This window comes from Bidens hawaiensis, unplaced genomic scaffold, assembly GCF_021521415.1.
Source record: "Bidens hawaiensis isolate Kalapana, Puna unplaced genomic scaffold, B.hawaiensis_p1.1 tig00015256_1, whole genome shotgun sequence".
NCBI classification, from domain to species: domain Eukaryota; kingdom Viridiplantae; phylum Streptophyta; class Magnoliopsida; order Asterales; family Asteraceae; genus Bidens; species Bidens hawaiensis.
The window spans coordinates 613,118-635,640 of record NW_027492361.1 but is presented as its reverse complement, the minus strand read 5'-3'; the positions used below and the strand labels follow the sequence as shown (position 1 = coordinate 635,640).

Below are 22,523 nucleotides of genomic sequence, written 5' to 3'. Positions count from 1 at the left end.
ATGACGCGATTGCGTTGTGTCATCTTTTTCCTTAACATTGTGTATTTTTTTTTCTCAATATTGTTTATATTACTCAACATTGTGTTATATTTTGTTCAACATTGTGCTATATTTTGCGATCTAAAAACACAATGGATTCCAAAATATAACACAATATTGTATGATATAACTAAATAATAATAAAAAAGACAAAGATCTTTTTTTAAAGGAGAACAATAAGGGAGACATTTATTTTCATTTATTTATTTTTTATTTTTTTTGTTTTTGTTTTATATTTTGATTTATGATTTTTTATATTATTTTTTTTGAGTTTTTTAAAATGTTTTTTTAGACCACAAATTCTTCTTATTTTTGTGTTATTTTAAAGAATAACTCATCCCATGCTACTTTATATGGAAACATGCAATGAAAGTTTTTCACATCATTTATGAATCAAAACTTTCACTTTAAAAAACTTAATTTTCATAAAAATGAATCATAGACCCAAAATTTATTAATAAAGCACATTTTGTGAGCTCTTAAATTGAAGCAAGTTTATACCCACATAAACTGTGGTTCATCACACATATTTGAAGAACCTTCAAACTAAAAGAAACAACAATATTCATGAACTACAAGAGTTTTTTTTTTTTCCTGAAATATTACAATCATACACCAAATCTATTTGAAAGATCTTTCATATGAAAACAGGTTAAGATTTAATAAAAGATAGTTAAATTACTACTAAAACATTATTGTACGGTGTCAAACTTGTCCCCCCCATTCTTTAACTAACACTAGTAATCTTTCATCCTAAAAAAGTTGGACAGACACTTAACACATTTGGCCTTTTTCCCTTTGGTTTCTGTGCTGCCAATGCATTGGTCCATGTCTTCAACCCCACACACACCCTCTCTAAAAAGTTGGTAATTGGGTGACAATCATACCCTCATTTCTTTCTTTCTTTCTTGATAAATTTTGATTCATCATCTCAATCTTGTTGGGTGCCATAAAAAACATGTATTTTGTTACTTATTTCACTTCACTTCCCATCTTTCCTTATCCCCTTCAAGATTCTTGATTTTCATGTCTTATTTCAAGAACCACCTTTTTTTCTTTTTTTTTGTAAATCTTTAACAAATTGAAGTTGGGTTTGTAATGGAAATTGATTTGAACCATGTTGCAAGTGGGATTGAGGCTGGGGATGAATATTCATCCTCAAACTCATCAAATCTTGATTTTGAATCCTCAATTTACAAACAACTTTGGCATGCTTGTGCTGGTCCTCTTACTACTCTCCCAAATAAAAATAATGTGGTTGTTTATTTCCCACAAGGTCATTTGGAGCAAATGTGTTCTCAATTATCTGTTCACTTGTCACATATTGAAATTCCCAATTTGGGCTTGAAGCCTCAAATATTCTGCAAAGTTGTTGATGTTAAATTACTAGTAAGTTTTTGAATTTTGAGTGATTATTCAGTTTTAATTTAATTTTGGCTTTTTGATGTTTGACACAATTCTTGAAACACAGGCCAACAGGAACAATGATGAAATCTACACAAAACTCACTCTTCTCCCCTTGATAGAGGCATGTTTGATAGATAAAGTAGTCATTTTTATTAATTTTATGGGTAAAATGAGATAAAGTTTTGAACTCTTTTTGGTGATGAGGATGTGTAGATGACTGGTAAGAATTTGCAAGAAGGTGAAGAAGAAAGTGGTGACGTGGCAGTCACAAAATCAACCCCTCAAATGTTTTGCAAAACCCTAACTGCATCTGATACATCCACTCATGGTGGATTTTCTGTGCCTAGGAGAGCTGCTGAAGATTGTTTCCCACCTCTGGTTTGATTTTTTTTTTTTTTTTTTTTTTAATATTAAAGGGTTTTTAATATTTAACTTAAATTCTCTTTAAAGTTTCAATTTTTAATAACTACATTCTGGTACTTCCATTTAAGGATTATAAGCAGCAGAGGCCCAACCAAGAGCTAGTTGCTAAGGACCTTCATGGAGTGGAATGGAAATTTAGACACATTTATAGAGGTGATTCTGATTAATATATACTAATTTTACCGTAGTTATTTTATACAAGAATATCATTTGCATCATGTAATTTTTGTAATCTTATATGGCATACTACCTATTTATACAAAAATGTAGAAACTTTGACAAAATGTATTTTTGGTCAACTCAACCTATCAGCCTTTTTTGCAACAAGAAATGACCCGTTTTGACTTGAATTTGTGTCATGACTCGTTACCCAACCCGGACGCCCTACTCGTTTTCTAACTCTGGTTAACAATATGTATCATAATTTGGGAATTTGGGGGCATTTGTTCAGGTCAACCAAGGCGCCATTTGCTTACTACTGGATGGAGTACGTTTGTAAACCAGAAGAATCTTGTTTCTGGGGATGCAGTTCTTTTTCTAAGGTATAAGTTATAACTATACCATTCAATAGGAATTCTATGCATCTTTTTGGGTTAAATAAGATAACTTTAGACTCTTAAAAAAGAATATGTGTGTGTATATGTATATATGTATGTATATGTGTATACATATAGGAAAATTTAACTTTAATAATCAAAAGTATGACCAGCTGGCTGATAATAATCCATACCGGCAAACGACACATATTGATATGACTATTATTAGTCAAATTGCTAGTATGAAGTATTTTCGGTCAACGGGTAATAGTTATGGTTATTAATATAAAATTTGCCTATATCTATAGATATATACAAGTGCAAATTTGTGGAGACAAGACACTTTTGTCGGTATTTCATTGAAATTCTGATAAGCAAAAGATGATAATAATATTATAAAAATAGCAAAAGTGTAATATGTTGGTAATATGTATGGATACAAGAACTTGAGGATTATTCTTTTGGTCTGATACAGGGAACAATACAAATGTTTGAAACACTTTAGGCATATTCCAAGGGGATGGTGCTTGTAACACTTTCATTTGTTGTAGCAATAAAGAGAGTAGAAAATGGAGAAAGAATCATTTCTTTTAGACTTTAAACTTTTACTTTTTCTAGGGTGTTAAGACTCTAACACAAAAAGACATGTATACACATGATTAAGCAATTTGCGTACATTCAATGTTGTTGCTAGGATCACGCATGTCACATTATTATAGGAAGAATAATACGGGTCAACGGGTCATGCTCCATATCTAGTTTGAGTTGGTTATTTCTACCCTGTATGTGTTTGATTGTTCACTTTAAGGAGGAAGAGAATAAGGCAAAGGGAATCCTTAATGATCTTCTCTTTTCATTTTAAGAAAGATCTAAAGTTTTGTGCTTGGTAATGCGGGAGAGAATATCTCTATATTTAACACTTCTGTACTTAAAATTGGTTCTTTATTGAATGTGTGCCGCTCATAAAGATATAGTTAGAAGAGTTTGATGAGGTTTCTTTTATAAACAAGACAATAATCGGTTATTCTCCGACTAAAAAACGTTACACGTGCACTAATAATGACTTTAACTCGATCATTTAGAAGCCAAGATTAAATCATTGTCCATTTAATGCATGAACTAGTAGTATCATGGACAGCAATGCTAAATTAAAAGGTCTAGCATAGCAGCTAGTTTTTATTGTTTTTATGGTTATTTTAGAGGCAAAGATGGTGAGCTAAGGCTGGGTACTCGAAGAGCTAGTCGACAAAGAAAGTTTCTTCCCGAAACAGTTATGCCAGACTCAAATTTCTCCATGGACATGTTTGCCCCTGTAGCTAATGCAATATCTACCAACACTACTTTTGATGTTTTCTACAGTCCTAGGTAAAATCTAAGGTCATTAAGGTGTTGTTTGGATGCGCGTTATTAAACTGCGACTGTGGTTCAGTTGTTTAACTCTTTTCACCCTGACACTAACCCTGTTAGATTTATTCGGTTAGTTTTCCAGATATGACCAAAATACCCTTTTTATTAAAAATAATAAATAAAAAAGTTGTTAACATAAATATAACACTTAAAACAAATAAGAGTTTTATTTTTATCAATTAAAATTTGTGAAACACTCAAACAACTAATTATGTGAAAAATTACTACTGATTATCTGATTCTCGTGATTCGGTATCACATAATCAGTTTTATAAATGCATAGCTGACAAACCCCTTTTGCTCATTTGTTAATGCAAACTTATAATGATGCAGGTCTAATAGAGCCAATTTTGTTGTTCCTTACGCGAAATATATGAACTGCATCAGCAATATGATCACAATTGGCACAAGGTTCAAGATGAGATTCAGTATGGATGAATCTCCTGAAAGAAGGTATCTTTGAGATAGCAATGATGACCCATTTACTTATTAATGTGCCTGTTTATAATTTCCCCTTAACGGGCAAAATCAGCTAAAAAGGAAACGTGACAAATGAATCGAAAATCACCTGAATTTTATAGTTCACATTTACAAACATCAATTTTCCAATGCATAAAGCCTCGTAAAGTTATATTAAAAAGTTAGATTATTAATGAAATAATGTAATGTGTATAATCATATAAGTATGCAGAAAAGATTTATACTTTCTGCAAAAGAAGTGTTTCCTATGCATAAGGCCTCCTAAAACTACTTTGATTAAAAAGTTTGATTATTAATGAAATAATGTAGTTTGTACATTGATATTTAACATACTGAGTATGTAGAAAAGATATATTAGTTTCTGCAAAAGAAGTGTTTCCAATGCATTAAGCCTCCTAAAATTATTTTATTAAATAGTCAGATTATTAATCAAATAATGTAATTTGTTTAACGATATCTGCGGCATGCTAACTATGTAGAAAAGATGTATAATCTATTTAAAAGAAGTGTTTTGGGTCAATCCAACCCGATCTTGCAACAAATGTCCCTAGTTTTGACTTTTGACAGGAACTCGTGTTGACCCAATAGGGCGATACCCAACGTGCTCAACCCGCCTATTTTTGCCACCTGTAGTAACTCTTGATACAAAGATAACACCTTTATGTTTGCTGGCCCTTAAATGAAAATCCTGATCATTTTCTTGTAGGTTTAGAGGTGCTGTGATTGGTGTAAGTGACATGGATCCTTACAAATGGCCTAAATCGAAATGGAGATGTTTAACGGTACTTCGCGTTTAATTTTATAAAAAGAAACTAGTTTCTTTACATCTGTTTTTTTAATGTTTTGGTCCATTTAACAGGTGAGGTGGGATGAAGATGTTGGAAACAATAATCAAGAACGAATATCTCCGTGGGAGATTGATCTTTCGGGTGCTTCAATGCCACTTTTAAGCATTCAATCATCTTTAAGATTCAAGAAACTGAAGGAAAATCTTCATTCAACTCCATCTGAACACCCCGTTGCTGCTGGTATGCAATTTTCTTGATTATATAACACTAAAAAGATCCTGGCCCGTTTACTTATGAATGAATCATATTGGGGATGTTTCGGGTCTACATGACCAGTTTTGACTAGGGTGTCAACCGACTCGGATTGCTGGTTGAATTGTTCAAACTAAACACAACCATATATTTATCCGTGTCAAAACATCAACCCTAATATGCACATACTATAAATCGTGTAATCCAAACATGACCCTTTTAGCTCATTTGTCTAAACGTGTCAAAAGGATTGGCGGGTGATAACCAAGTTGTGAGCGTGTTAATCGAGTCGGCGGGTTGTAAAACATGGGTTAAAACAGGTTAGGGTCTAGGGTTTAACCTGTTTAACTAAACAGGCTAAACAGGTCAACCGGAGCATGCCAACCCAAAACCTGGTTATTTTTATGTCGGAAATTTTCACCCCTGGTTTTAGACTTAGAATGTTGTAAGTTATTTTTTGCTTCTTTAGTAGTTATAATTATTATTTTTATTTTTTTGCAGCATGGGGTGGATGTTTAGACTTTGAGGAGTCAACAAGATCCTCAACGGTCTTGCAAGGTCAAGAAAATACTGTTGGTAAGATGTACAACCCGTTAAGCTTCGGAGTACAACCCTCAATGCACGTGGGTTTTCCTCCGAATCCTATACTATTAATGGGAAAAAGTACAAACGTTGTCACCAATACTAACCCGACCATTTTGGGATCAAGCAACACTAGATTCCCAACGGTCTTGCAAGGTCAAGAAATTTGCTCGATGAAATCTCTAACCGGGCCTTGGGGCCCACCAAGAACCAGTGGTGGGCCCAACCAAATGGGCTTTTATGCACTTGGGTTCCCAATGAGTCGGGCTCCTGTCATGCCCACAATTGGGTTCCCAGTTAGTCGGCCTGTTTTTGGAAATGGGCTTGCAAGAGATCATAATATTGTTAATGGGCTAAAGCTACAACTTCAAGCTCCCATTGACCTTGAGAAAACAAGCGTTGACCCGACTCCGATCATTGAAGGTAATTCGGGAAGTGAGAAAGATGGTGGTGGTGGTGGTTCTGATAGCAATGGCAGTAGTTGTAAATTATTTGGTTTTCGATTAAATGGAGCTTTACCAATGATGGAAGATGGTCAAAATTTGAGTAAAAGAAGTTGCATTAAGGTAAAGTTTGTTACTTGTAGTGTACACATTACTAATTAGAGGTGTCAAATGGTCGAGTTGGTCGGGCATGTTAGATAACGGGTCAAAACTGATTCGGTTAAAACTTAAAGCATACTCTTGGCTTCTTGCCTTTAATACATGTTATAAATAATTAGTTTTCTAAATGTAATTAAAAAGTATGTTAGTATGATGGTAAATTTGGGTGATATAGCTCAAGTTCACTCAAGGTTTTAACTTTATTTATTAATAAGGTCACCTGCATATAAAAACTAATATATGTCACTCATAGTATGTCTAATTTTAGTTGTATAAGTTCAGCTAAAAAGTTGGATGACGAAATTGTCGTTTGAATTTTTTTTAATATATAAAAGTGCATTTATGATGTATCAACACGCAATAAATTAAAATAGATGTATTTCAAAAAATTCTGAAGGCATTTTTATCACATGACATGTTTTTATCCGATTTAGTATAAATGAAACTAGATTTCATATTTAGACAAGTGTGACATGGCCTTTGCATACATCATCCATAAATTTTGACCGTTATCATGTTGGGCATGTTTCTCGTTAAACTATTGTCGGAAAATGAGTCAAAATTGCATTTCTAGACGAAATACGACCTTTTTGTCACATAGAAAGCTTTGGTTACAAAATTTTTTTCCATATGAAGGTTCACAAACAAGGAAACAAAGTTGGAAGGGCCATTGATCTCTTAAAAATGTCAAATTATCATGAGTTATTTAGTGAACTCGAGTCTCTATTTCACATGGAAGGCATGTTGACTAGTCAAGATGGTGCGTGGCGGTTGCTATATACCGATGAAGAAAACGACATGATGGTTGCTGGGGATGATCCATGGGAGTAAGTCCTATTGAACATTGTACAACTATTTCATGCATTATTTGAACGACTTTTAAGTTCAAATTCATATCAAGATTCGAATTTTAACGTACAAGATACAAGTTACTTTAAACTTTTGTTTGTCTCGAAAATTGATAAGAGGATAGTGTTAGAAATATAACGATTGTTGTAGAAATTAATACTTTATTTTTTAAGTTTTAGAAGAAATTAATCCATGAGTATTTTATGTAGTGAGTTTGCAAGGATGGCTACAAAGATTCACATATGCACCATGGAAGAAGTTGAGAAACTAATGAGTGGTGGTGTGATTAGTGATGACACCAGTTGCTTGGAGGAAGCACCGGCCATGGTGGATACCGCCAAGTCGTCACTTATAGGCACGACGGAATAATTCTCCGATCACCATCAAGATGGTGGTGCTAGGGGTTTGTAGTGTATGTTTATGCAAGTGTTTTGTGCTAACAAGACCATGGAAGTTTTAACTTATGTAGTAAAGAAATTTGAGTGTGACAAGCATGTAAGAATTATATGCTAACAAGAATTAAATCTTTTTTCAAAAAAAGTTTAGGTTTACTACATAAAAATGTAACAAGTATCATGCAACAATCTTTTGTTTTAGATTTAACTAACATCTTATAACTAGGTAAAACTATCATAACATCATCCTTTGTTATTATTGGATTTTTAAAACTAGTGCAATATCATATTTTCCACAATTTATTAGTTGGCATTGTCACCCATTTCACGTCATTTTTTAAACATCTTTCAATCTTAACTAAGTATTTATCCTTGACCTTACATTTATTTTTAACTATTTTAATTATACACTGAATATTTCATAATTAAATTATTTAATTTAATAAACTATTAACTTTTTGTTTATCATAACATGGATATATAAACGAAATTATTTTAAAAATATATTAGTTCAAGGTAAATAACTTTCATAAAAGAAAAAAAAAGTTAAAGATGTGGGCATGCATCAAGGCGAAGTCGATCCATTGTACGGTACCATGATGTTTCTTGTTCGCATATGATATTGGGCCGATGATGGGGAGTAAGCAAGACCTAAATGAGAGGCTTGAGGAGTGGAGAGCAGCCTTAGAGGGCAGAGGCTTATGCATCAGTTGGTCTAAAACCGAGTACCTCTATTGTAACTTTAGTTTGGTCAACAATGAAGACAACATCCAATTGATAATTAGAGGCCAGGTTGTACAACAAACAACCAAGTTTAAGTAGATAGGATCGTCCGTCCCGAGTAACGAGGAGGTGGACGGTGATGTGACTCATTGAGTGCAGGTTGGTTGGTGCAAGTGGAGAGCAGCCACAAAGTTCCCTTGAAAATAAAAAAGGGAAATTTTATACGATGACAGCCTGACCATCTCTATTATATGTAATTGATTGTCGGCCAGTCAAGAAGACACATGCACAAAAGCTGGAGGCTAAGGAGACGCAAATGTTGAGGTGGATTTGTGGAGGTACGAGGTTGAATAGGATAAGGAATGAAGATCTAAGGTTAGATTAGGGGTAGCACATATCTCAGAGAAAATAAGGGAGGGAATTTAAAGGTGGTTCGGGCATGTGAGGACGAGACAACTGGTAGCGCTTGTGATGAGCGTGGAAATCCTCATAATGGACAGGAGGAGAAGCAACGGCAACCAAAGCTAACTTGGGAAGAACATATTAAGAAGGATTTGTTAAACTTGCACCTCTTCGAGGGCGTATAAACATTAGGGATTAAGCATGCCTTTAGGTGTGGAGCAGCAAATAAACCTGGGTAGGGGGGGGGGGGTTTAGGGTATGAAAATTCTTTAGTTTTTCGTTTATACGTGTTTATGTTTGCCATCCTGTTTGTTTATCTTTTGCTACTCGTGTTTCTGACAATTGTGTATGTGTTGTTAAGTGTTATGTCCTATGTATATTTGTTAGCATTTTTTTTCTTTTTTTACCTCATATTTGTTCTTTAAACCCTTAAAGCCGGGGGGTGCCTCGTTAGCAGTGGCGTAGCTACCTTAGTGGTAGGGGGTCGGCCGACCCCTGTGAGAAATTTTTTTTAGTGGTATATATGTGTTAAAATTCCGGTCGACCCCTATGAACTTTTGACACCGATCCCTATGGATTTGAGAACGGCCACCAACAGAGAGAACTTGAGATGAAAAAAAAAAGAGTAAACCAACCATATTTTCCGGCAACCGGCGCAAAGAAGGAAGATGACCTAATTTAATATTTTAAGGATGTAATGGCCATTTATTAACTCTTTTTCACAGCCCATTATTTTACCAAAATTTAATAGGATATGTGAAAATAAAGATAATGTTAACAAAACATTTAGTTATTTATGAGTTAGTTTGCTTATAACCTAATATATAATAAAAGTCAACATGTTTTTTTGCCCAAAATTACTTACCCATTTATTTCGTATATGATTAATTAACTTTTTAACTTTTAATAAGCATTTGTTTTGCTTTTATATTTTTTTAATATATGAATATCGAACGAATGATGTTATGATTAGATACCAAAAAATAAAAATTCGTAGAAAACAACTATAAATATGTTGTATTTTAATTATGCATAACTAATGACGTATCATGTATTTTTTTTGGTTATATGGTAATATGATATATTGTGTGATTATCTTTTTTTCATATGACTCAGCCCGATTTAACCCAACTTAAACGACCAAAGCGGATCGAAAAAGAAATTATATACAGATTTGACCCGACCCGTACAACCAGACCAGACCGAAGAAAATTTTATATAGCAATAAGCAACTGAGTACTGACTCAAAAGTTTCGACCCTAGTAAGAAAATTTTTTGGATCCGTCACTGCTTGTTAGGAGCAGGCTCTCTATCCCTTTGGGTACGGATAATATGTGTTTCTATTAGAACACTCCCCCGACTCTACTTTATGAGTGAAGTTTTATTGGGTATAATTGATGATTGGCCTTTTACATAATTCATGAATCATCTACAAAGTTATATATCTTAGTACATACTATTTAAATATATTATTATATTAGGATGTATATTATAGTTAATGAATCTTTTGTATGCTAAGTAACTATAATATAAGCTAGGGTGAGCAAAAATCGAATCATAACCAAAATTGAACCGTTTTTTAAAAAACTAACCATAACCAAACAAAACCAACAATTATGGTTAAGTGAATCTCATTAACCGACCATTCGATTATGGTTATGGTTAATTCATCTTCGCTAACCAGCTTTAACCGAAATTGAGTGTAAGTTTATGTTTTTCCAAATTTTATACCTCTATTTCCATCTTCTATATCACCACTTCTAGCTTCAAACAGTTAGAAATTTACCTCAACTACAACTATTTATATCATAGCTTGGAACCCCAAAACTTAGCTTGGAACTAGCATCGTTCAACTTCGAAAATTCATAACTAAGCTTGAAACAAAAGATAAATAAACGCACCGGACAAGTAACCAAAATCACACATACCCATAACCGACCTATGGTTAGCATAAACCGAACTAAACCGACTTGGCACACCCCTAAAAGAGGAGCATATAAGCTACACGGGCTTGAAAATAATTAATTAACGTAGTAATGGGCTAATCCAATTCTCTAAATCCCAAATTAATATTCTATTATTCTATTCTATTCTATTCTATTCTACCAATGGGAGCAGAAGCAGCAGAGAAGAACCCTAAAAACATGAACACAATACTCACTCAAATTGAATCACTCCTTAAACCCATTGCCTAAAATCACTGCAATTTATATATCAAATGAGCAACTCCGGCAACGGCAGACGGAAGCCGGTGAACGAGGAAGATGATGACGATGGCAACGAGAGAGACATGGAAGCGTGGGAGCGAGCATACGCAGATGAACGATCATGGGAATCTTTACAAGAAGATGAATCTGGACTCCTTCGTCCGATTGATAACCAAGCTTTGCATCACGCCCAGTATCGCCGCCGTCTCCGGTCACTCTCCGCCGCCTCACGGATTCAGAAAGGACTCATTCGTTATCTTTACCTTGTTATTGATCTCTCTCGGGTATTATTATTATTATTATTATTTTTATTATAAATAAATGTAGGGTTTTGATGGGATTTAGGTGTTTTTTTGTTTTTTACTTGTTAGGGTTTTGATTATAAGTTTGACTAATAATATTTTGGTGTGGAAGTTGTGTGTTATGGCAATGTGATAGATTGGAAATTAAGTTTGTTGATAATGTTGGCTGTAAACTAACCGAATGGAACTGAACATGGCCTTGTTCGTGTTTGTTCGTTAAGCTTCTATCGGGAAAGCGAACGCTTCATGAACACCTAACTGATAGAGATTTTTTGTTTGTGTTCGTTCATTATGAACGGATCATGAACAGAACAAACACGAATGTACACAAACAATGTTTTATTTGATTGGGCTAACCGAGAATGGTTCAGTGTCAAAAGTTTGGTCAGGTTAACAAGTTTATGTTGGTGTGTTTTTAACATTAATATTCATATGTTAGTTTATGTATAAATTCTTCACGTAATACTCTTCTGTATTTTTGTTTTATAGTTAGTAATTTTGCTTAAATTAATATGATAGGATTAGAAAAGTTGTAAGAAAATATTGGAAGCCTTTATTGAGCAAAAAACATTAACGAACTTAAACGAACACATTATTGAATGCCCATGAACACAATTGACAGAACATGACATTTGTTCGTGTTTGTTCATTTAGTTAATCTAAATGAGTAATGAAATTCTTTGTTCATGTTCGTTCATTTTTAAAACAAACTTGCTGCCAAACATTCGTTACAGCCCAAAATGTTAGTTATTATTTTCAATTTGTTGATGAAATCAAGTTTTTGTATTTGTGATTCATCAAATATTAACATGTAGGCAGCTGGAGAGATGGATTTACGCCCGAGCAGAATGGTGGTGGTTGCAAAACAAGTAGAGGCTTTCATTCGTGAGTTCTTTGACCAAAACCCATTGAGTCAAATCGGTCTAGTAGTTATAAAAGACGGTGTGGCTCAGTGCTTAACCGATCTAGGTGGCAGTCCCGAGTCTCACATCAAAGCCCTAATGGGAAAACTTGGGTGCTCGGGTGAAGCATCACTTCAAAATGCTTTAGAACTTGTACACGGGCAACTTGATCAAATCCCTTCGTACGGTCATTGTGAAGTTATTATTTTGTATTCGGCTTTGAGTACTTGTGATCCCGGTGATGTGATGGAAACCATTCAAAAATGCAAGAAATCAAAGATTAGGTGTTCGGTTATTGGTCTCTCTGCAGAACTTTATATATGCAAATATTTATGTCAAGAAACTGGAGGATTATATTCTGTTGCTTTGGATGAGGTGAGTAACTGAGTTTGTGTTGTTTTTGCCAAAAACTTTAACAACTCATGTAATGTATTGTTGTTATTATTATTATTATTATTATTATTTAGGCGCACTTAAAGGAATTAATATTAGAGCATGCGCCACCACCACCAGCCATAGCCGAATTTGCTATAGCTAATTTGATAAAAATGGGATTTCCTCAAAGGGCTGCAGAGGGTGTTATTTCCATATGTTCATGTCATAAAGAAGCTAAATTTGGTGGAGGGTATACTTGTCCACGATGCAAAGCGCGTGTATGTGAGTTACCAACCGAGTGTCGTATTTGTGGTTTAACACTTGTTTCTTCACCACATTTGGCGAGGTCGTATCACCATTTGTTCCCGGTAACGCCTTTTGACGATGTTGCCCCTATGCTTATGCCCAATCAACATTGTCGCCCCAAGAGTTGTTTTGGTTGCCAGCAGTCTCTTTTGAATCCTGGTGAGTATTATGAATACATGACCACTTAGAGTTGTTTTAGACGAACTTGTAAATTAATGATTGGTTTAATGATGTGTAGGAAACATGCCGGTTCGATGCGTTACATGCCCAAAATGCAAACAATTCTTTTGCCTTGATTGTGACATATACATTCATGAGAGTTTGCATAACTGCCCAGGGTGTGAAAGCTTAAGAGACTCCAAATTGGTTGGTTGATTAATTTAATTTTGGACCCAAAAAGTGATGCATGAAATTTGTGTATTTCTTTTTGTTTGTTCTTATATGTTGCCTTCAACCTCTCATTATATCGTGTAACTTGTAAGCATGGTTTCTGATAGAATTTTGATCCAGAAGAACAAAGGATTTTCACCTTTTTTTTAGTATCTGTTCAGAATCTAAAGATATATGCAGATATGCTATTGAAAAATAGATATTTCAGACAGAATCTAAAGATATATGCAGATATGCTATTGAAAAATAGATATTTTATAAATATTTTGCAACTTGATCTGACAAGTTCAACTAACAGGGCCTGAGCTTGTAAACAAAGTAAATAAACCGGCTGGTTTTGAGCAAAATAGAGCAAAACAATACAGTTCATTACTTCATTGGCAGATTTTTGCATTGTGAATTTACGTTTAGTACATAGCTGTGGTTATTTCATATTTAATTTTTTGGTACCAGAGCAAGCTTAGCACACTTGATGCACGCGCCTCATTTCCAAAGACGGGACCTCAGGTTCCAAAGACTCTTTTCGGCTCGAGGTCGTACTTTTAGAACCAAGGATTAAGCAAATGGCATTTACAAGATATTTTGCTACCAAAATGGTATGGGTCTCTGACTAAAAAATAATCTATACCAGCCTTGTTGTGCCATTAACATAGCAATTGATACAAAATATAATTAAAAAAAACATATCAAAAATAAAAGGAAGAAATAAAAAACTCTGCACTCAGATTAGGATTAACACTTAACAGAGAGCAGATGTGTTGATCTAGAGGTCAAAAAATGGTGTTAATAAAAAAGAAAGAAAAGCTTATTATCTATCTATTTATCTATCTTCTTCACTCTTCAGAGTCTGTGTCCATAGAGAGGAACAATCGTGGTCTCACTGAACGCTTTTGTCGGGGACATGAAAACGGGTCATCAGATCTCGTCTTCCCAGGTTTCATTCCAAGAACCAAAGAAGCTGCAACAAAGCCATTATTAGTTTTTATAAAAGTCATTTTTCATTAAAATATTCCAAATTCACAAATATTTGATTACCAGCATCTGCCACTGCATCCACCGTGCCATTTTGGGACGGTGGCTGTTGATTCGAGTTTAGCCCATTCATAATATCAGGTTCACCACCACCTAAGCGGAGGGATATCCAGTCATCATTGGTCAAACCCTCAGGCATGGTTGACTGACCTTTCGACTTCACCTGCTCGGCTGCCTTGGGTGGCCTTGTAGGAAGAAATAACTGAAGTGATGGGTCATCATGTTCGAAAGCTAACGGGTTATCAACTAGTTCATTATTAATGTAATTAGATTGGTAAAGCGAAGAACCGGGTGCAGAATCCAATCCAATTTCATCCGGGAATGTGAAGCCATCCATGGATGTAGGACCGCCAAGTCCATCATTATTATCATCCGACCCAAAGAGCTGAAAACTGGGCCCCATTTGACTTGTTGAAGGTAAAGACCAAAATGGTACCCCGAAATCATCATCATCATTATTATTAAATAAACCTAAAGACGAACTCCCACCAACAAAAGGGGTAGAATCTTCAGTTTGTGGAAGAACAGAAAATGCATCATTATTATCATTATAAGTAGGTGCTGATGTCATCGGGTTTTCAGTCTCGTTTTCAGAGTCACTCAGAACGATGACATCAGCATCCACATGCACCCCACCTGGCGGGTTCAAGTTGGTAAACCCGTATCCTAGATCTATGTTTGGTGAGAGTGAACCAAAATCAGCAGCGTTAATGGTGGAATGACCAAAATGCCCTCCACCATCTTCATTAATACTCGGATCTTCACCGTCTCTACCACTGAAAGTAGCACTGCTGCAAATAGGAAAACCATTATTCCCATTTTGCCCGTTATTCACATCTTTTTCGGGCAGTTTATTATCAGGTTTGCTAACTTCCCAAATTCCATTACTGTTCTTTTTTATCCCGAGTTTTAAACCTGTGTTATAAACTTCAGAACCAACTTCTTGTTTAACCTGTTTTGACGTTTCGGGTTTTAGTTTCGGTTTCAACTCGACTTCCATTGGAACGAAAAGAGTGCCATCGGGTAAATGCCACTGCCCAAGCTGCCCTAAACTTTTTTGGTCGCTTTCGGCTTTTGCACACCAAGAACCGTCAGGTTTCACCTCAATTTCTGTTACATCCTCTTCACAATTTTGCATCTTTATGAAATAAAGTTTGGAAAGGTTTAGATAAAAAAAACCCAACAAAAATAAAAAAATGAAAATATGTTGAAGCAATAATACCTTAGTTGTGATACGACTAAAATATGGATCGATAATAATATCCTCCAAGGAATAATTCTTGAGACAAATAGGGCATTGCCACTGAAAACAAGCCATGAATAAAAAAATAAGTTAATTTATATACGATTAAAAAGTGATTTAAAATTATTTTCATAAAAAGCATGCCTTTCGAGAGCGTTGGTTCATTTGCACAAATACTTCAAGATCAAAGCATCCCATGTGAGCACAAGGTTTGAATCTCCCAGCAATTTTTATTCTTGAACCACTCATCTGTATTCATACAGAACAATATAGTCAACTTCTACAAGAAACAGCTTATAAGTGCTATAATTAACAAATACAGAAAAGGTATTACTTACAGGACATCGTAGATTAACAGGTATAGAATCGGCCACAACCTCCAAATCACTGTCACTGTCTGCATTATCTGTAGCGGGCCCACCACCAACACACCGACAAACGCGTGCCACCGCATCTTCAAATCTCTCGCCATCAGATTCTTTGGGAATGAGGTTGAGAATCTTTTAACGTTAATGTGCAGCAAAAACCGTATTAGAATTGCTAGAAAAGGCTGAAACATTTTATATACAGCTAGGCCTATAAACGAACCGACGTTCAGTGAACAAGTCGTGAACCGATCGGTGGGAAGTTCGTTTTAGTTCGTTTATTTAATAAACGAATGAACATGAGCACATGCCTCGTTCGCTCATTTATGTTCATGAACATCCGTTCATTTAAATTCGTTTATGCTCGTTTGTTTACGTCCATTTATGTTCATTAGCGTATGTTTATTCGCATACGTTCGTTAATATATTCATTTTATTTATATTGACCCATTAGAACTTTTTTAGTTTTAATAACTTTTCAGGCACAACATATTGTTCTTCACATTACTATTAACTGGTTTTAGCTCTGTTAGTTTTGTTCATCTATGTTCAATTTCGTCTATTTACGTTAGTTTATACTGTTAACGAACACGAACATGTTCATATCTTTTTCACAAACAAACACAAACAAGAAAACTCCGTTCATTAAATTGGTCGTGTTCAATCGTTTGTTAGGCTATAGTTAAACAAACGAACACGGACATGCTCCTTTTGTGTCCATTCAGTTCATTACAAGCCTATGTGTACCAAATTAGGTTGGACACTTAAAATGAAATACCTCAGATTTAATTTAAACGTGTTATCATAGATAGAGTTAACAATTCAAACCCTTTTACTAATTCACAAGTCGAATTAAACACAATTAAAAAAGACTAACGTTTTCTCACCTGTTGAACTGTGCGCCGTCTCACAATTCTGACACCGAAACAGAACACACGAGCATCACAACCTGTCAATGAAACTTTGTTGTTTCCTTCACGGATGCATGGCGTGATCTGGCGTGGCAAAAATAAAACAAAACTAAAAAATAATCCGTAAAAAGATAATATTAATATCATAAAAAACTTACAATAGGGCCATCATCACGACCATTTGCTCCCAAGAGTTGAGAACCAGGTCTGTTGATTGCTCGCATAGGCATACCTGCCACGTGTCACCCCAAATATAAAACATAAAAATTGAATTAAATACTATTTTTTTAATCAACATAATCAGATAGAGCATACCGTTGACTTGTAAGTCTGCATACTGTGGCCATTGCATTCTAAAAGAAACCTTGTCATTCAAGAGCATACACCAGGCCTATTAATATATGAATAAATGGTTATCATTAACATGTTATTATCGTTTAAAAAGATACGGTGATAACTGATAAATCCAACCTGAAGTTCAAACTCTGGTTTTGCTAACAAATCCCTGTCCGCTTTTGTAAGTTGAAAAGTCTTGTCAACTCTCTGCAATGGGCTTGTACTGAAAATTATTTTGAATGCATCAATATAAGTGACGATTTCAGCCTAAATACTTATAACTGAACGGACATGAACATAAAAGTTGTTCGTTTAATTAAAAGAATGAACATGAACACGTCTGGTACGTTCATTTATGTCCGTGAACGTTCGTTTATGTTCATTCAATGGCGTCCATTTATGTTCGGTTGCATGCATCTATTTAACACCATCTGTTTGCGTTCGTTATATATTAATTTATTTTCTTTTGGCTCATTTCAACTTAGTTTAATTTATTAACTTTTTCGGTTCAACACATTGTTATTCACATTACTTTTAAATGATTAGCTCAGTTATATTCATTTTAAAACTTTTTGCCAGTTACAACTTAGTCTTGCTTTGATAACATTTAAGTCCAACACATTGTTATTCACATTACTTTTAGATAGTTTCAGTTCAGTTATAGTCGTCTGTTTACATTCGTTAACTGTTCGTTTATACTGCTAACAAACAAGCATAAGCAAACATAAACACACTCATTTTCTTAACAAACGAACATGAACAAGAAAACCATGTCCGTCTCGTATTTGATCGTTTGTTCGGTTAAAGATAAACAACCGAACACGAACATGCTCTGTTCAACATGATAGAACTTATAGACCCACCCATCTGCAGGGATGCTTGCAATTGTTAACTTCAAAGGATATAAAGGATGCCCCATGGTTACCCAAAACCTGCATGCTCAAAAATCATTTAAAAATGTGTCAATTTCTCATTTCTTATTAAGCAGTTTGAAAAATTAGCACGTACATGGCTATAAAATATAATATATACTTTATCCGCCACTTACGGATCTGCACGAGCAAGCCTACAAAGTTCACAATAAAAAGTTGTGGGAGGTGTTGGTTGAATGCCCTCCATTGGCTTCTCGGGTATAACAACACATGCAATATGTTGCAATGTGTTGCACTTTATATCCTTACACTGAACGCGAGTACATAAAGAGATTACAATTATGAATTTATAAAGAAAAAAGAACAAGTAATAGATAGCGGATGCTTAAAAGTCAAACCTTTATCATTGACTCTGTTCGCAAAGAACTTGAACAGAGACAATGAACTTTTTCTATTTGAAAAGTATCTTCAACTTCCTCTTTAAAAATTGTATTAATGGTAACATTTGAAATGTTTTGACTTTTTGATGCCAAGTCAGATGCCCCTGGAACCTGCAACTTTCTGAGGACAAGAGGATATTGTTAAAGTGTAAGGATAAAATAAGCAGGCAACGGAAGGTATATTATATGAAATAACACATAATTATAAAAATAAAAAAAAAGTAACCTGTGAACATCATCAACTAGTTTTGCCACTTCTTCCTTACTAGCAATGTATTTCCTGGCCCAAATTCCTGATATAATATTTATTTGGTTTAAGATACCAAATAGAAGATAGAAAACAAGAATATATCTGTTGGAATTAATGAGAGGAAGTACCATTTACCTCGATCATCTGAGACAATTGCTAATATTCGGTCAGCAAGATCCTACAAACAATGAAACCAACATATAAAATAAAAAACTTGATTCTTTCATAGCAAGCGAACTGAACACTAAAGTAGTGAAACACTAAACCTGCTTCTTTCCTTGTTTGGAAAGACCAAGTTGAGAAAGAATGTCTTTAAGCTCTTTTATCCGGAAATGTGCAAGATTTTCCTACAAAAACAATAAAACACAATGCAACCAATTTAAAGCATGTGATTGAAAAAGATAACAACAGTAGGGCTTCTCATCTTCAACCACTACATGAAAATATGTACATTTTTTGCCCAAAAAACGAGTGCAAGTGATAGAGGATATGTGTACATGTAACATGATACATGAATATCAGGATTCAGATAAACAAAAATGTTGCAAAGCTATATCAAACCAATAGACGTCAAACAGTTTGATAATTCATGCATTATACCATAGTTATTTAAAGCCCTTGCTTCTTGCGCCTAGGCCCATTTTCCAGGCGAGGCCCAATATATGCACTTCTAGTTCCTAGGCCCTCGCTTCTTGAAGTTGACGAAACCTCAATTGGTACTGATGACGGGTCAAGAACAATGATCATTTGAAACTTTACTATTTATTACTTTTGGTTTTCATGTTTTGAACGTTTGGTACTTTACTTTGAAGATTTTGTTATTCAACTTTTGGAATTACACTTTGAATCTTGACTCTTTTAGAACTTTGGTACTGATTGTCTAATTAGATGATATTAAGCGTTGTATAATAGCTTTTGTTTATTTCATATGAAGAACAATATTATTTTTCCAATACATAGTATATTTTAATTTGTTCATCTAAGTGTGCTTTTTTTTCCTTTAGGCCCTCGCTTTTTTTGCGCCTAGTACCTTTGATAACTATGCATTATACAAGCAGCATATGCATTTTTACTTAGTAACCACTGTCAATAATTAAACAAGGCCGCATCGGGTGAACATAACAAGCCAGTCAGTAGCTAACAAATTACACATCAGCTATAATTCTACAACCTCAGCATCAAATCACATTTTAACCTAAATGCATCAGGTAAGATAAGTCAAAATTTACATTCACAATAACACATCTCACAGGCTACATATCATAATTCTAGAGCCATATTCCCAATATAGGCAGTGTTGTAAAAATCGTTAGGCGCCAGTCAAGCGGTGAGGCAAAGTGGCGATTAATCCGATTAATTAATCATATTGGAATTTATATGTAAGTTTTCAAATATACATGTATATACCATATTTTATATAATTTTGACCAATTTTAACCATGAATATAATCAATGAGAATCCAATTTCCAAATAACCAGTTCCAGTTTCACCAGTCAAATTCTGATAAATCGTTACAATTAACCATTTACAGAGTTTATCATCAAACATCGAAAACAGTAGTCGGCAATAAAGAGAATTGAAACATGAATACCTTGCAAGTCGCTACCAAATCCATCACAATTAGATTGCCACGAGACCAAAACTAATAATAATAATAATATGCTGTCCGATCGATCTAAGTTGAAACAGAAATGATAATTAGCTAGGTTTTCAAACAATTATAAAAACTATATGATCAATTGAACAGAACCTGAATGAATGAAGGATGAAGAGAAGAATAAGAATTAGGGCTTCAGTTTTCTCTGTCAACGAATTGATTGGAAAATGATAATCGAAGTCTCCAATCACAAAATACAAATTGAAAGAAAAGAAGGTTGGACGGACGTGTAGGGTGGAGTGCAATCCGATTAACTTCATGCAAACAAATCCGGGTTTGGATCCTCTGCACCTTTCTATTTTGTTTGTTATATTCCCGGACTGGGTCCGTCCTCTTATTATTATTGTACATTTCATCTCATTATTATTCACGGCCGTAGGATTACAACACGTGTGTCTACATACATTACATTCTGTTCTATCGGTCATCGATCTTGGATTTTAACCTATCTAAATAATTTAGCCATAGATTGTTAAAAACAAAAATTTTTTGATACATGTTTTTTTTGTCGCTCTATAAATTTCAAACGTGATAAATACCTGAAATTTGAAAACATTTGTTACTCTAATAACTTTCATGGAATAAATGTTTATTAAAACATCATAATTCATTTTAATAAATTTAATTGAAAGGTACATAGTCCTCTAATTAAATTAAAAAATAAACATGTTAATTTTTATGGTAAAACTTTTTGTTGTTTTCCCTTTAAACGATAAATATTAAAAAATAATAATAACCGTTTCCATGTGTAAAATTGTGATGGTTCCATTTTGGCTAGATTTTGTCAATTAGAATTAGAAAATAAATTAATCATGGTTTCATTTAATAATTACCGTAGGGTGGTTTTAATTTGGCTAATGGAATACCGTTTCCATGTTTAAGTTTTTTTTTTATATTAAATGGTAGGAATCAAAGATGGCAACCAAACTACCTATATTAAAAACAACACATCCTTTTCACATATCATTAACTAGACCATCCAAATAGATGTCAAATATATAACTTTTCATTTTTACAATTTTCATTTAACGAATGTAAAATGAAAATTATGTTGTTGGTAATTGAACTCACTAACTTATTTTTAATATGTCTGTGTCTTACCAACTCAACTAGGATAAATTAATGTTAGCATTCTCTTTTTTTTTTAAATGTTATAGATTCATAACCTTTTATTTTGATTTCTTTTAAAACACAAATATAAAATATTTTTACTAATATATGTATTTTAGAAAAAAATTATTTATATCTTATAAATCCCTAAGGTATGTTATTATTTATATTATGAAATTTAATTTTTTTGTTTACTTTTTAACCACCCATGTATCACACGGGCTATATTCTAGTTCTAAATGTAGTAGAGATAATGTGTAGAAAAAATATCTTCAGCTGGGTCTTTCACATAGGATGTCAAGTATATGTCATCTCAGCTATTTTCTATTATATCATGACTCATGATCTCGTTTCTTATTATAACCAATGACATATTTTCCACGACAGTTATACGAATATTGAACTCAAGACCAGGGCCGGCTATTATATGTGGCAGGGGGATCGACCGCCATAGGCCCGACTACCCGCTAGGCCCGAAAATTTTTAAATTTATATATATATTTTAAATTTATATATATATATATAAATTTTTTAAATTTATATATATATATATATATATATATATATATATAATATATATATATATATATTGTTATAAAAATATTGTATTTGAACTTATAGTCTTAGATCTTCAATATTGTTTATGTTCATATAAAATCATGTCCAATTGCCCAAATTATTTGTAGGTCCATGTACAAAAATTTTTTATTGTTAATTTGTTATTTTGTTATACCACTCAAAAAATAGAACTGTATAAGGCAGAAAGCTATAAAGCAGAAAGCCAAACAACCTTAATCCACTGCACGACTGAGACTGACGACGACTTGCTTCCACCTTCCGTCACTCCGTCCGTCCATCGCCGGACCGCCGGTCGTCGTCCAGACCTGCACGACCACTGCAGCACCACCACCGCCAACCTCCAGCCTCCGATTTTCCAAA

The 22,523-nt window shown here is 34.1% G+C and overlaps 3 protein-coding genes across 3 annotated transcripts; 2 read left to right on the top strand and 1 right to left on the bottom strand.

The window, feature by feature from the left end:
- The first annotated feature begins 1,098 nt into the window (after positions 1–1,098).
- LOC143548834 (auxin response factor 4-like) lies at positions 1,099–7,818 on the top strand. Its single transcript, XM_077039904.1, has 12 exons — positions 1,099–1,428; positions 1,511–1,567; positions 1,660–1,824; positions 1,938–2,022; positions 2,321–2,411; positions 3,606–3,770; positions 4,146–4,265; positions 4,999–5,074; positions 5,152–5,320; positions 5,834–6,480; positions 7,153–7,343; positions 7,575–7,818. The coding sequence occupies exons 1-12, from the start codon at positions 1,138–1,140 to the stop codon at positions 7,732–7,734; spliced, it is 2,217 nt and encodes a 738-aa protein (XP_076896019.1). The 5' UTR covers positions 1,099–1,137; the 3' UTR covers positions 7,735–7,818.
- A 3,285-nt stretch (positions 7,819–11,103) lies between these two features.
- Positions 11,104–13,497, top strand: LOC143548833 (general transcription factor IIH subunit 2-like). Its single transcript, XM_077039903.1, has 4 exons — positions 11,104–11,376; positions 12,210–12,671; positions 12,764–13,136; positions 13,216–13,497. The coding sequence occupies exons 1-4, from the start codon at positions 11,104–11,106 to the stop codon at positions 13,350–13,352; spliced, it is 1,245 nt and encodes a 414-aa protein (XP_076896018.1). The 3' UTR covers positions 13,353–13,497.
- Positions 13,498–14,112: 615 nt separating this feature from the next.
- LOC143548841 (E3 SUMO-protein ligase SIZ1-like) lies at positions 14,113–20,444 on the bottom strand. The gene is made up of 16 exons (XM_077039909.1): positions 20,409–20,444; positions 19,083–19,163; positions 18,952–18,994; positions 18,793–18,859; positions 18,525–18,687; positions 18,303–18,436; positions 18,118–18,186; positions 17,390–17,477; positions 17,234–17,309; positions 17,077–17,150; positions 16,895–17,002; positions 15,981–16,142; positions 15,787–15,891; positions 15,622–15,702; positions 14,403–15,537; positions 14,113–14,325 (listed from the first exon to the last, which is right to left on the bottom strand). Exons 1-16 carry the CDS (start codon positions 20,430–20,432, stop codon positions 14,201–14,203), a joined length of 2,535 nt encoding a protein of 844 aa, XP_076896024.1. The 5' UTR covers positions 20,433–20,444; the 3' UTR covers positions 14,113–14,200.
- Between the last annotated feature and the right edge of the window lie 2,079 nt (positions 20,445–22,523).